The sequence below is a fragment of the Pteropus medius genome, unplaced genomic scaffold, assembly GCF_902729225.1.
Source record: "Pteropus medius unplaced genomic scaffold, Ma_sr-lr_union100, whole genome shotgun sequence".
Lineage (NCBI taxonomy): Eukaryota > Metazoa > Chordata > Mammalia > Chiroptera > Pteropodidae > Pteropus > Pteropus medius.
The window spans coordinates 8,470,986-8,486,884 of NW_024340696.1; the positions used below are offsets into that span (position 1 = coordinate 8,470,986).

Sequence of the window (15,899 nt, forward strand, 5' to 3'; positions counted from 1 at the left end):
ATATACTAAATGCTAAGTATAAATTAAATATATTTTACTTGGTTTTCACAAAGATCTATCTACATGAGACAAGGTCGATGAGTTTACAAAAATTTTAAAAATAAATTTGAAAATAAGGCATTTTCCACATAATTAGATTCTAAAAGATATGACCTTTAATGGCATTCTTAATTCTATTTTTCGAATGCATCTAAATTTACTCAATTGTCTTCCTTAAAGTGGGTAATATAAATTGAATGTTTGTCATTTTTGCAATAACAAAAGCTCTTAATAAAGCAACAATGTTCAATGCATAATTCCTCATCCACAATCTGTTTTGCGAGTTTAACTTTCCTAAACCAGGTCTGCTCAGGGCAGGGCACATGGGCATCATGGAACTATTGCACGATCCCTGTGGGCATGAGGTACTGCCCTCCACAAATCAAAAGGAACTCTTTCTCATTCTTTTGGCTTCCACTCAGACATTCAGAACTGTTCCTGGCAGAGAGAGAACACACTGATTTGAGATTCTGTAGAGTCAGAGGTGTTGCAGGGGTGGGAGAAGACAAATGCTTCAGGTCGATAGAAGGAGGGGCCCACACAATCATACATCGGAGAAAGATGCTGGCCCTGAAAAAAAAGCCACTAATCTAGTGAGGAAGCCACTTTGGTGCATTGATGACAGATGAGCCTTCATCAGTTGGAGCTGAGAGGTGCTCTAGCCATGTTTAAAGGGTGAGTAGGAAGGATGTGGTTAAAACATCCAGAAGAGCCACAGCAGTAAAAGACGTTGAGGGAAAGTCTGCATTTGGTGGAATTCAAATGCTATCTGGGGGTTTCATTACAGAAAGTAGAGTGAAGGGCTTTGAAATATGTTCTGTTCCTCATTCTTCTGGTGAAAGTACGAATCACTGAAACCTTGAATTTTTTTGGAACTAGTGTCATTAGTCAGATTCCCCCAGTAAAATGAACCCTACGCTTCCTGTGGTCTATTTGTTTTACACACACAGTCCGCTTTCTGGAAGTATTCTTTATAGCTTGATAGCCTAAAAGGATACATTTCTAACTGATTGCAAAGAACCTTAGGCAGGTCCCTGAAAAGAAAAATAGACAGCATGGAAAAGGAAAGGAAAGAGATGAGAAAGAACATTTAAAATGAAAACTAAACCAAAAGAAGAAATACCATGCAGAAAACTTCCTAGACATTTCCTAAGTATTTTTCTACTCGCTGAGGCCACATCAATAGCCCCAAAACATTGCCTTCACGATGCCATGACCTTATTCAGAAACAACTAGTGGCTCAAGCACTTTAGTCTGCGATAGTGTTATAGACTGAATTGTGTCCTCCCCAAAATTCATAGGTTGAAGCCCTAACCCCAATGTGACTATTATTTGGAGAAAGGGCCTTTAAGGAGGTAATTATGGTTAAATGACATCGTAAGGGTGGGGTACTAATCTGATAAAACTGTGGTCTTTTAAGAGGAGGACGAGACTCTCCACATGTGCGTACAGAAAAGGCTATGTGAGGACCCATAGCCGTGAGAAGGCAGCTAGCTACCTGCAAGCCAGAAAGAGAGGCCTTATCAAAAGCCAACCTTGCAGGCACCTCAACCTTAGACTTTTCAACTTCTAGAACTCTGAGAAATAAATTTCTGTTTAAGCCTCATAATCTGTGGTATTTTGTCATGGCAGCCCAAGTAGACTAATAGAGATAGTATGCAGCATCTACCATGTGCTTTTAAACAATCTCCCGGTTGTATGTATCTCTCCTTATACTTCAATCTAAACACCATCTACACCTAATTTATAAATTCTAACACCCATACTTATGTGTGCAGTGCCCCGTTATCCTGCTTAATGCTATTTCTGCCTAAGATGTCAACCTTACTTACCCATTTCTCAAGTTCCATCAGAAGTCCTGTCGACTCCTCTGTGGAGTCTGTCTTCTTCACCCCGGGTGGGTAGAGCAGTGCCCTCCTCTGAAATTCCCTGCCTGTACTACTAATTTGACCATATCACATACTGTTAGTATTTCTCTGAATAGAATGTTAGCTCCCTTAGCAAATACATTTTTCTTACAAAAACAATCTCTGTTCATTACAACAAAATATGGAACACATAGAAAACCATACAAGAAAGAAATACTACCTTTATTAGGTCACCGATAACAATATCATTCAATCAATACTTCCAAAAATAAAATTTTTCCAGTCTTTTCTTCTAGGTGTGTGCATGTAATAATACAGACTCCAACTCCACATGCTTTACATTATGCTTCTTTCACTTAGTAAATTTCAAATATCTTTATTGTCATTAGTCTTCCTAAAGTTGATTTTGAGTTATAATATTCCAGCCCATGTACTATAATTCATTTAACCAACTCCCTATTGATGAGTGTTTAAATTATTTCTAATCTATCTATGTTACAAATAGGCCTGTGACGAATGTTCTTACTAAACAATCTTGGCATAAGTTCACGAAAATATCCTTGGGATAAAGTTCAGAAGTGCATTTTCTTATGATATGAATAGCCACATTGTCCTCCAAAGACTTGTACTTCCATCAACATGAGAATGCCCATTTCTCCACACATCCAGTTTAACCTTGATATATTTTCAAATGCTTTGCCAATTTGAAATATTAATCTAATGAGGGCACAGAGCATGTTATTTCATTCCTCCTACTGCTACCACTGCTACTCATATTAACATGTCAATTATACCGCACTACAAAATTTGCAAAATCTTTTCACATATGTAGATTAGAATAATACTTTATAGCATCTAGCACAGTGCCCTTTGTGTACAAAGGTCATTAAAAAATTATATGATCATGAGATAATATTAGGGTGTGTCTTTTACATGCTACATGAGAGTCATAAAAATCAAGTCACTTCTCCAATGTATATATGTAATTTTTGAAGAAGTTATTGAAGTTTTTGCTATCCTGAGTCTGATAGGCTATCTTTAATCTTATAGTCCCCTGCTCTACTTCTACCCTCTACCTATTTATTAATTATTTTATATTCCCTCACTAATTGTTCATTATTAGTACTAGTTGTAATGGTTAAGTGCATTTTAAGACTTAGCATCTACAAAACAAACCGAGATTTTTTTAAAAAAATTATTTTTCAATTACAGATGACATTTAATATTATTTTATATTAGTTTCAAGCATACAGGATAGTGGTTAGACATTTATACAATTTATGAAGTGATTCCTGCCAATTAGTCTAATATGCACCTGGCACCACACATAGCCATTGCAACATTGTTGACTGTATTCCCCATACTGCACCTTACATCCCCACGACTATTTCGTAATTACCTATTTGTACTTTTATTCCCTTTACCTTTTCACCCAGGTTCCCAACCTCCCTCCATCTGGCAACCATCAGTTTGTTCTTTGTATCTATGAGTCTGTTTTTGTTTTGTTTATCCACTTATTTTGTTTGTTTGGATTCCACATATAAGTGGGATCGTATGGTCTATGTCTTTCAAACAGATATTCAATGAAACCAGCAAGAAAGGAACATTTCAGCTTTGTAATAGAACTTATTCTAGAATATTCTCTCTTAAAAAAGCTTTCATTCTCTTTTTTAAAATCATTTCCCCCTAATGTGTATGAAGTGTATTTACTTGTATTCCTAGTTTTAAGTATATTTTCCACATTTTTGTCTCTTCTTTCTCAAATATAGCAAATTGGTTGTCAGCTTCTAAGGGATATGGTTGCTTTCACAGTTCTTAGTCAAAGTTCCTGTCGAAGAGGAGTGGAGTCTATGCCACACTTTGAAAGTGGACCAAACCCCAGAGGCAGAATTCCTCTGACCTGCTCCTACTACTCTAGGTGCTTCACCAACCTGCATGACATCCTCTGGCCAGTCTATTGCATCACCTTGCCTTTCCCTCCATACCCCACCAACATCTCATCTTCATGTGACTTCCTCTTGTCCCTCCAAAATTTATACAAACATTTCACAAAATAAAAAAGTCAAATGACTATTTAAGACATCACCACAACAGATAAGACCTTTAAAAAGTCTACCCAAATCCATTTATTAGGTGCCTAAAGACTTAATTTAAAAACCAAGACAAAATGTCAAATTTTAAAATTATATCCTTGGTATTGCAAATAATAAATAAAACGGCAACCAACTTTTTCTTCGTCAATATTCTAATTTTGGAAAGTGAAAAGTTTACCACAGTTCCAGAATTCTGGGCATTAAGACTACAATAGGTTTTCTCTAATGAATACTGTTGTTTTCCCTACAGAAAACATATCTAGTGAATAAACCAGACAGAGTAAAAATCATTCTTTCATGAACTGGGTTTAACATGGAACAGGTAAACTATTTTAAATTAATTCCAAGTTTAGATTTTACTCTCTGGCTGCAGTGGATTTAATTGTCATTGTTCTCTGTTGGCCAACTGTCATATTCTAATTCACACATCTATCAGATAGCATCGGACGCCACATTTTCACACAAATAAGCAAGCTCATTTAATCATCATATCAATCCGTAAGGAAAGTATTAGTCTCATTGTATAGTTGAGAAAATAAGGGTTAGAGAGGGAAAATAATTTGCCTGACCTAACAGTCTAGAAATGCCTGAGCTGAGATTTGAACACAGGCCTGTGAAACCCTCTCTTTTCACACTTTACCTCTGAAATCGTGTTGCCCCAAGTATATGTGCCATCTTCAGGTCTGCATCCATTTAGATAAATCCAGACTCGTTTTGTGTCGGGTTGTTTATACAGGCTGCTCTGTTTGAGTGCCACACGTTGAGCTGCAACTGGAGAATTTCTCTTGGATTGGAGTTCTTGGACTTTAGAAAGGCGTGCCTGTCAAGAAAAGAAAAGCCCAGAGAATGCCATGTTTAGAGAATTGTCTCTTTAGTGTGTGTGTGTGTGTGTGTGTGTGTATGTGTGTAGAATGTGACAAAAACAGAAATCTTAGAATTGTAAAATAAATTGAAAAAATTTTAGGAAATATATTACCCTCTCCTGTCACTGACTCTTCTGTAAATTTCTCTTGCTTCAATGAATCACTAAAGGCAATAATAATCATTACAGTGATAATAATAAGATGCTTATTTTGGCCAAACTCTTAACCTTCATTTATAATTTGAAGTAATGAAGAGAGATGTGTTTTTGGACTTCTGCATGGTGTTTCTCCTACTGAGTAATTTCTCTGCATCTAACAAATGAGTTTTTGATTAGAATCACAATATCATTTCCTTTAACCCAGAAATGCTTAAGGGAGTGTGCAGGACTGTTGTTAAAGTCTTTACTCACTGTCTTTTAAAATACAGCAGCTACCCTTATACTTTGCCAGATCCCTGCCAGGCAGCTTTTCATCCTGCTTCAAGTATGTCCTAGTTCAATGCTTTGCATTCATTCCATGGTCAGTGATTTATCCTTCTTAACTTGGCAAGGAGTCATATTTCTAGCAATGTCAATTCCTTTTTTCTAGTAACCTTGATTTGGGCACACACCTAAGATTTAGATTGAACACATTTCACAATTTGAGAAACCCTATTAAATAAGAACATATCATTCTAATGAAAACTTCACAAAGCAAAAAGTTTTCCCAGGTCTCTATCCCCAATATTCTCTCAATAGCTGACCTTTCTCTTCTTGCCTTTTTTATGTCTGGCAATCCTGAACCATTAAGCAATTGGATTGAAACAGCTTTTCGAATTCCTTACTTTTGAATGTCTCCATGCAATTAGTATTTTGCTCCTTGCTCTTTTTACATATTGAGACATACCCTTAGGAGTGATGAGCAGTGAAGCCATAAGGCTCAACTCGACTACACTTATTATAATTACCTTTGTACATATCCACTGGGCCTTTTTCTCTTCTTTGCTAAGGTCATAATTTCTGGTCTCCATTCAAACAAAACAGACTTTCATATGAGCTGGCCGTCTTTTAGATAGCTACTCTCCAAATGCCAACTCAATGCTTGGCATATGCTTATGTGGTCATAATCGACCAGATGCTGAGAACATATTAATAGCGCAATTTTAAAATTCAGCACTGTACTTTTAAAAGCATTTAATAGAGGCAGAGTCTTTAATGTCTGGGGCCCTAAAGTACATACCTCTGTATGTCTTATAAGTTCCATGAGCTTAATTTCCTCTTGAGTCTGCTCATTCCAGCCTCCTTCCACCACCACCGGCTGCACAGGGCTTTTGTTGGGAACCATGGTGGCTGGCTGACATGCTGCTACTCGCCGCCCTGGGGAAAGAAGTCTCTGGAAATGTTGTTTCTGATGATGGGCTTTCAGATTTCAAATAAATTGGTTTGGTTTTCTATGCATAAATCATTGCACTCGGGAGCATAGGCTAAAATACTAAATATATCATAAAAGCAAAGATGCCTAGGGTAATAATATCTAACAATGCCTCTTCATATGGGAGCTTGAAGTTTTAAATAGCCAGGATACACATACTCACTGTACAGACAGAAAAGAAAGATAGCATGCTGACTTCCACACTGGCCCCAGCCTCTCATCCATGATATGGTTCAGAGGTAATTTAGTCAAATAGAATCCATGACCTATATAGCCCATCATCTCTTCCAGTCATGGAACATATGTTTTGTTCTCCTCACTAATAATAAGCCTTTCCCCCACAATTAGCTTAGGAGCCTGGGGATTAAGTGTTTCTAAAATAATATTAACCCAAGAGACAAGAGGCCTTTTTATTCTATCTAATAATACCCCACGAGCACGATTAGTTTCTGACACCTCTGCCGTGCCCTTTAGGCTGTTAAGAAGCTGTGGTAAGAGAAAATATTTATTGGAATACTGAATTCCAAAGACTTACAGGCATAATTTAGTAAGTGTAGTGATTTGAATTTATGCATTTTTTTTCAACTAGACCACTTAAAGTCATTATTAAAGAGGCTTACAAGTCATACTTAAACAAATTTTTTGTGTGTGTGCTGAAAATATACTCGGAGTCTCATACTGATCTCTAAACTTCTTAAATAAAAATAATGCTTTCTTTCTCTTGTATGTTCCTTCCAGAAACCTATGTTGAGTACTAGCTATGTGTCAGGCATTGTGCTAGATGATGCAAAGAAAAATATGTTTGAGACCAAGTCCTTGCCTCAAAGGTTTACATTTTGGTGAGGAAGCCAGATGTCAGGGAAATGATTACAAGCATAATTGATCGTAACTGTGTTGCACCAGGGAAGTATTGGGTTTATAAAAGCATGTAACAGGAGTCATGGCCTAGTCTGAGGTGTCACAGAAGGCTTCTTTGAGAAAGTAAATGCACTGAGTCCTTATTTTGTTGCCAAGGGGGTCTTAATGCACAGATTTTCAGACTATGACTACAAAAAAAACTCTTTGAGGATAACTTAGTATTGGCAGAGGATAAAGCATTGGTGCTCTTGTAGCAAGTTTGTAGAAATAGATCCAGTAATAAGAAGAAGTAGCAGCAATGATTTTTCAGGGAAACTAAAACTCTATGTACCTAATAAGCATTAATATGTAATTTATAAATGTGGAGAAAACATAATTGATTCAGTAGCCAATGAGTAACAGTGGCAATACCATTAAGTAACATGCTTTGAAGAAGACCACAGTGGTACCAGAAAAATGCATAACAGAAATTTACACTAAACAGTTTTAGCCAACTCTATTCATAAAGTATAGATGACATTAATTTATGACACATCAATTCTTATGGATAATATTTCAATACATATTTTATTTATAATGCATTCTGAACACTAAAATTTTGCTCAGTTAATGAGAGTTCAGCAGTAGTTTACCATTTATACTGTTGAGAACCAGGATTTGAATACAGGAAAAAGCAAAAACCATTATGCATTATTTGTTTTTTTGTCAACTTGTTTCTAATGGTCTTAAGAAAATGAATATACTTGCGCTATAATTTTCATAAAGAGACATAATGTCATCACAAAAGGTTTTGGTCTGAAGAAGGGTTTTCATAACACACTATTATTTATATAGGTAAGAATAACAAATTGAAATGAAGCAAAACTGGATTTAATAAATTATTTATTTTCTTATTACATTTTCTATATATTCTATTTTATTTCATATGAGATCAGGGGAAAGTCATGATAATAGCTAACAATTAATGGGAAAGGCTTTGCTGTTCTTTCAGACTATAAATCTCAGACTACAAATTTCAGACTATAAAACCTAGAGGCTCTCTGCATATCTCTCCCTTATTGGGAGGCCCACCTGGTTCAGCATCTGTACCTGGGAGGGTGAGTCCACCTTATTTGGGGTTCCATTTAGCAGATTCATTTGGCTCTCACACTAAGTAAAATGCTCTAGCATTGCTTTTATATACAACAAAAGTAATTTTTTTGGCCTGATCTGCAATTACTTTAAAACTAAGTTTTATCAATTTTTAAGACCCTAAGTGGGAAAATGGACTGCCTTCCCAGAACCCCTATTATAATATTTATTGAGTATTTATTATGTGCAAATAAACATAGTGTAAATATTTAGTGTTTGTTACTTAATAATATAAGCCCTACAAAGTTATTATAAGTATTATGATTAATATTAGCAATGACCGCACTTACAAATGAGATGTAAAATTAGCTTAGCACAGTACTTTGTGTATATTATATGCTCAGTAAATATTTGTTGCTATTACCAATGGCTATAATAATAGGAAATAAATGATTCAGCCACTATTCTTACCTCCCATACCTCTTCTTTCATCCAAACCTCAAGAAACTCGCAATCCAACGTGGACTACGGTTAACTGAACTTAGACTTGTTCTTATTTATCTTCATAATCCCCAAAACTAGAAAAGTCCTTCCTCAGAGTAAGTATTTTATAAGTATGTATTGAATTTACATTTAATAGCAGAAAACATAACAGTTTGTCAGTAGAGACAAAAATTTATCTTCGCACTAAATTCTAAGAGAAACTGCATCTGTGGATTTCTCCATAATGGACATCATCTGACCAAATAGACTGTTTTCAACAGTGATATCATAGATAATGCCAACTGAACTTTAAATGCCTTTTAAATACTTAATTATAATGAAAGCTGAAGTCATTATATAAAATCAGAATTCAGTAAAGGCAGCTCTGCTAGGTGTTATTTTCAGGATGTTGCTTTTTCTTGGTTTAACTTGATACAGGAATACAGCTGAGAAAACTCACTGAAGTGAATGGTTGAAATTCCATGAATTCTTTAATTCAATCTTTCTAAAACTATTCAGAAAGCAAATAGAAATGTATATAATTTATAACATAACATAACATAAGAGAGATAGTCATATGTTAGTCATATGTGACCAGGTAAATATACTAATGTAATGAAGACTATCAGAGGAGGAAACGCAGACTGTGATAAACCACATTATCCCTGACTTGGAATTTTAAGGAAAGTTTTTAGGAAGAAAGAACAAATAAGCTAAAAAGTGTAGAATGAGTAGAAACAATTCAAGAGGACATAAGAGAAAAAGTTTGAGGCAGAGGGAACCGAATTGTGCAAAAAAAAGCTCAGAGTCAGTCTACGACCATGCTACCTGAACAAGCCCGATCCTGTCTGATCTCGAAAGCTTAGCTGGGTCAGGCCTGTCTAGGACTTGGATGGGAGACCTACGAAGACCAGTTGCTGTAGGCTTTAAAAATAAGGGATTGTAGCTGACAAGGTCCTTGCAATATGTGAGGTCTACCAAGGATTGCCTCACTTAAAGAGTAAAAATAAAATTTAAAAAAAGCTCAGAGTCATAAAAGCACATGGTATATCTGGGAGACTGAAAAAACAAACAAACAAAAAAACAACAACAAAAAATACAAAGAGGTGGAGTGGAGTTGGCAAGGAGAGAGAGAGAAGCTTATAGAGAACCAGACCATAAAGGGCCACATTAAGGAGTTTCAGCTTTGTCCTAAAGACCATGGGGAACTTTGAAAAGCTTTATGCCTGGAGTACCATGGCACCTTTGCATGTCTGCAGGATCGCTCCAGCTCCAGAATGTCACCATTATGCATAGAATGGAAGCTACTATCAAGACCGGAGGCTGCAAGACCAGTTAGAAAGCTATTCCAGTAACTCAGGGAATCAGTGACAATAGCTTTAACTTGGAAAATGATAGTGGGAATTAAGACTCTTATAATTCATTTGAGATAAACTTAATATATTGAGTCAAAGCAACAAGGCTTATTGATACTTGCTTAGGGAAAGTGAGAGAAAGGGAGATGCATTGATGACTCCCAGGTTGCTGAGAGGGAATACCTAGGTGGGTGGTGGCAGTGTCCACTGTTAGAAGGAAGGCACTGGTGTGGGGGTGACCTCCTAACTTCCGTTTTAGACATGCCCATGGGACATTCAGGTGAAAATGTCGAGTTGTTAGAGTAGTAGAGGTTAGCAGTAGTAATAGATTCTTTTCACTTAGACCCAACGATTCTTTTGGGAAAAACTGGATAATAGTCATTTCAACCCAGAGTTTTGTTTAGTGCACTTAGGATTAGTTGTGTTTTTTATTGAAGTAACATTAACATGCATTTGACATCAGACAGTGCACATACTCAGGAGTTGAAATCCTGCTATGGCAATTACAGAACCTGCAATGTATTCCTTTGCAGATTTAAGTCCATAATACACTGTTTCTCCCTAAAGAACCATTTGGTATCTCAAGTGCAGGGAATAGCATAAGGGTCAGGAACTTAAGATTCTGTGAAAAAGAAAATGGAAAATCAATTGTCAGTTGATCACTTTGTCTGTGAATAGCATATCTTAACGCTGCATTCTCAGATATTGACAGATATTGACAATGATCTTTGAAGAGTCTAGTACTACCTCTCTCGGATCATTTAAAAAATTTCTTCCATAGCAATACCCAAGGAATGACAGCAAGTTTTGTTTAAAGATTAATTCCAAAGCCCATAAAATGTCAGTTCAAGTATTGTTTCAAACCAATAGGGTGTTTATTTGACCAGAAAAATCCCCAATTTTTAAAATGCATTATAAATTATGTGATATTCTTTTTAATATAAAATTTACAAAGGCAAAAGAAGTACTGAAAAGATATATTATTAGGTTTTAGACTTGCTCAAGTGACTTTTGTAATGATATATATATGTTTGTGTACATATGTATATGTGTGTGTGTGTGTGTACACATAGTACTCAGTTAAACATCTGGTATCTAATGGTAGGAAAAAACTAGTAGCAAATTGAGGTTACTTTTAGAATTAAACATGGTCGTACTTGATTTAATTCATACTGACCTTTTAACTGTCTCATTTTGTGTTTCATGGTATCTAAATCAGCCAAAATTTTGTCCTTTTTTAGCCAGTTCTGTTTTTCTAATTTTTCCGCTTTCTGCAAAGCTAGAATAATAAAATACATATTTCATCATGCATTCTTTTATCAACAGTAATTTATCATGCAAGCCAATAATTTATAAAGAACTTTCTGCTCCAAGAAATAGATTTAATTAGAAACAAGTAATTAAAAGGTGAGGGTCATTAAAAGAAACCTCGTTTGAAAGATGACAGAGCTTAAGGCATTTCTTTATGGAATGCAGGGGGGAAGAAAGAAGAACAGTGCTGTTTTATTATATAGATTTACCATATGCAAGAGCCATATTTCATTTTCCACTTCTACAAACTATTTGGAGGTGATGAAAGCGTAGCTTGGAACCACTCATTTTTTAAACATCCACCTACTGCCTAAAGGGTGCAATTCTTAAAAATGAAAATGTGCAGACAGGTCGTCTTCAGTGCGAATTAAACTCATTTGTTATTTTCTAATGTATACCATTATTCTCAGTCTTTATAGACCAAGGATCTCTTTATCAACTAAATTAGACATTTTTCCATGCAACATACTCCATTCCAGTAAGAAAAAACAAGCCATTGTGCAAATGTAGGAGTGGGGCTATCCTTATGCACATATCAATTGATGGACCTCCTGTTCTTTGCATAAACGTGATGCTATTAAGTTGACATTATACACATTTAATTCATTTTCTTATATTTATCTCTCCTTTCATATGGTTGTTTGAAAGAGAGCAAAAACAAAGACTTACCATTTGGAGATAAAAATGGTTCACCACAAGATACCCAGATGGCAATAGGATTTCTGTGAATGAGGGTGAGCAAAGACTTATCGATACCATCCAAACTATCAGATGTCACGGACTTTGGAAATGATCTGCTTTTCACTTTCATTCCTGGGTTTTCTGGGAAACAAATGACATATTTACCATCATTCAATGAATAATGAATAAATTTGCTTACTGAATTCATTTGTTATTTAAAATATTTCGTTTTTCATTAATGACTTGATTTTAACAGGCAATACCAAAACTGATGCCAATACATTGATTTGATCATAACTTCATAGCAAACAAAAAATTTACACAAATCCGATTGTGTGTGTATATGTGTATATACACTTTAATTCTTTTCTTATACTTTACCTAGTTCTGAAAGAAAATTGAGGTGGCTTACCAAAATATCTACTCTGAAAAGGGATAAAAGAGATTAAAAACCAAGGAAAGTAGAAAAGGAGTATAGGAATGGACTGAAGTCAGAGATAAGGTGCTTCAGAGTCTTCATCTTTTAAATGAATAATAGTATCTATTTTGTTCTCCTATTGAGAAGATTAAAAGAAAAAAAGTGCTTAGAATAAATAGTGTTTGGTCTATTTAATTGGGCAGGCATCCAAAGAAATGCTATATAAAACTTTTATTATGAAATGGAAATGAATACCACACTGTCTTTATTTGCTAGAGATAAAGTACAATTTGGGCTCTGAGCATTCTAGTGGCCAAAGCAAAGAGGAAACCATAATTTCAAGTCTCACGTGGCCAATGTAGAGAGAGAAATTCCTCAGAAGATACACCTCTCCTGGTCTTGAAATCTGAGAGAAACTTATTTCAGGGTCTTTAAAAAGGAAATATTTGTGGTACAGCAAACCATAGTCTATAATAGAAATTAACATAGATTGAGAACTTATTATATGCGACACATTTTATTAAGAAGTCTACAATGCATGATCTCATGTAATACTCAAGATGATACTCTGAGGTAGGTCCATGTCTATTTCACAGAAAAGATTTCTAAGATTTAGTCACACAACTAAGTGGGAGGAGAAACATGATTAGAATCCAAGTCATCTGCCTCCAGAGCCTACGTCCTGAACCAATAACTTAATAGTAAGCACTATGCTGAGTTTCTGACAGATACCTACTTCTTTAATTTTCCTCAATGCAAACTGTTGGTATAATGCCAAATCACAATTCAGTAAAAAGGGGTAGCCCACTAATGGACCTGCCTGATTTCAAGGATAATCTTTAGAATACAGAGGGGAAGGATGGCCACATCCTTTTGGTAGTCCTGAATAAATAACCAGGTTTTAAATAAGAATGTGAAAGAAGATTGTTTAAAATTGTAATCTTCCAGAACATGGAAATCAAATATTCTATATGCCAAATAAAGGCAAAACTGTATACTTAGTATTGGCTAGGCATTAAATGTTTACATAATTATTTTTTTAAACTCATTAGAAAACAAAACAATATCACTGGGAAATAATAGAAAATATGTACTATATTGGTCCTTGCCCTTGGTCCTTGGCACAGAGTTCCTAAAATTCTTCTAATTTCCTAAGTGATAAGAGCTCTAGGAGCATCTTTTGTTTTAATATTTGATGTTTGACCCTGGTTCCTGACACAGAGCTCCTAAATCTTTTGGAATGTCCTGGACGATAGCAGTGTCTTTTGTTCTGAGATGACTGCTGATGGGCTCCTGGATGGGGCTGGTCACCAGAAAGACCAATCCATGATTAGAAGCTCATAATTTTCAACCCAATTCCCCACCCCATTCTCCGGAGAGGGGAGAGAGGCTGGAAATTGTGTTTATGGTCAATCATGCTTAAGTGATGAAGGTTGCATAAAAATCTCCAAAGTAATGGATTCGGAGAGCTTCTAGGCTGGTGAATATGTTGAGGTTCTGGGAAAGCGGTGGGCTTGGAGAGAGCATGGAAGCTCTGTACCCCTTCCCACATACCTTGACTTATACATCTCTTCCATATGAATCTGCATGTGTACTCTTTATCATATCCTTTTATCATAAACTAGTAACCAGTAAGAAAACTGTTTTCCTGAGTTCTGTGAGTTGCTCGAGGAAATTAATCAAACCCAGGAATGAAGTTGTAGGAACTTCCAGTTTATAGCCCATTGATCGGAAGCACAGGTTATGATGTGTACTTGTGATTGGCATCTGAAGTAAGGGGTAGGAGAAAGCAGTCTTGTGGACTGAGACCTTAATCTATGGGATCTGATGCTATCCCTAGGTAGAGAGTATCAGAATTTAGTTAAATTGTAGGACACCCAGCTGGTAGAATTGCTTGGTGTGGGCAAAAAAAATCCCACACATCGGGTGTCAGAAGTGTTGCAAGTGTGATAGTAATGTGCAAATAAAGGAGAGACATACAGGAAGAAGAGTGTGTTTTCTCTACTCGTCCTACACTCAGTAATGACAGTTAATATTCATTGAATGTTTGGCATACATCATTCAGGCACTCTTTGAAATTATATACATAATTATATACTTATATACATATATTCATATTTATATATACTTTTATGAATACATAGTCATATTTATGAGGACCAAATGAGTATATATTCACGTGAAGATTCCTTTGATCTTCATAAAAATTCCACGAAATAAATGACTATTAATATATTAATTTCTCAAATGAGGAGATTTAGGTACAGAGAGGTTAAGCAATTTGCCCAAGATCATTCAGCTAGCAAGTGACGGCGAGAATTTGAACCCTGGTATTTTGGCTCCAAAACCCAACTTCTTCAACTCTGAATGATGCCTACCAATACAAGAGTGGAAACCTGAGATGACTCTACTGAATCACTGCTAGCAAGAGTCTATCATTTAGTAAACTGTTGTTGGGGGCACAGACCTGACCTCAAATTGTACATAGTCTAATGACACATACAAAAATGTAATTGAGGTGCATTTGCTGGAGCTTCTGGGAATTTATAGGAGCAGTGGAAATGGGCAGGGTCAAGCAAGGGGAATTGGAGAGCAGGAGGTATTATAGAGAGGAAACCTTCTTTTCTAAGAGGAAGAAGAGATTTGCATTGATCCAGCCCCTCTTTCTTAAATGGTCTTCAGTTGGTTTGAGTTCTGAACTTAAGAACAAAAGCAGCTAAGCTACCAAATATATTTTATAAATCACAGCCTATTTATTTATTCTTTTGGCAGTGAAACCAATTTTACATTATTTTTAATTTTTCCTATTATGTAAGGTAAAAACTATGAGAATCTCTTGAGAGTAGCTTCCCGTGATTTTGTAATTCTAGAAGGCGTGACTTCATAAAAGAATTACATTTAACATTTTTTATGACCAAACATAAGTAGAATCAGCTAAATCCTGTAGAGTGTAACCAACCTTCTATCCTTTTAACAGTCGTGTCTTTTGTTCCAACAGAGAATTCCTCTTTCTTTCGTTCCTCATAATCTTTCTGAATAAAAGATTCACGTAGAGCCCATAAAACCAAGTCACGCAAGGAAACAATTGTGGTTCCATCTTTAGTATATACTTTGGAGGCTGCTCTGGCAAGACCAAGTTGTTCCGTACATTCTGTGAGAAGCTAGATAACACAGACTGTAAGGAACTAAAAGTAAATAGTGATAGAACTGGGAATAATCATGCAGAGCTTGCTCTTTTAGAAATCTGAGAAAATCCTCTAATTTGAGAAAATAGAAAGCTGAATAACTACCAACTTGATCTTTGATTAGAGATAATTTTTGATATTAGTTTGTCTGACCTAATCTCACAACATGAGTCCAATCTGACTGTGAAAAGTCTTAGCCTCAAACGTTTAAAACAGCAGCTGATGTATGTTAATACATTTTTATCATCAGAGTATTTCCTAAGA

At 35.7% G+C, this 15,899-nt stretch overlaps 1 protein-coding gene across 3 annotated transcripts in view; it reads right to left on the minus strand.

The window, feature by feature from the left end:
• The window catches only part of DCDC1 (doublecortin domain containing 1), a 367,143-nt gene that overhangs the window by 17,455 nt on the left and 333,789 nt on the right, over window positions 1-15,899 (minus strand). For all 3 annotated transcript variants that reach the window (XM_039866324.1, XM_039866325.1, XM_039866326.1), the window contains 5 exons: window positions 15,410-15,611; window positions 12,021-12,173; window positions 11,218-11,319; window positions 6,082-6,218; window positions 4,641-4,820 (listed from right to left, as the gene is read on the minus strand). In XM_039866324.1, coding sequence (XP_039722258.1) covers window positions 4,641-4,820; window positions 6,082-6,218; window positions 11,218-11,319; window positions 12,021-12,173; window positions 15,410-15,611 — 774 coding nt within the window. The remainder of the gene's footprint in view (window positions 1-4,640; window positions 4,821-6,081; window positions 6,219-11,217; window positions 11,320-12,020; window positions 12,174-15,409; window positions 15,612-15,899) is intronic.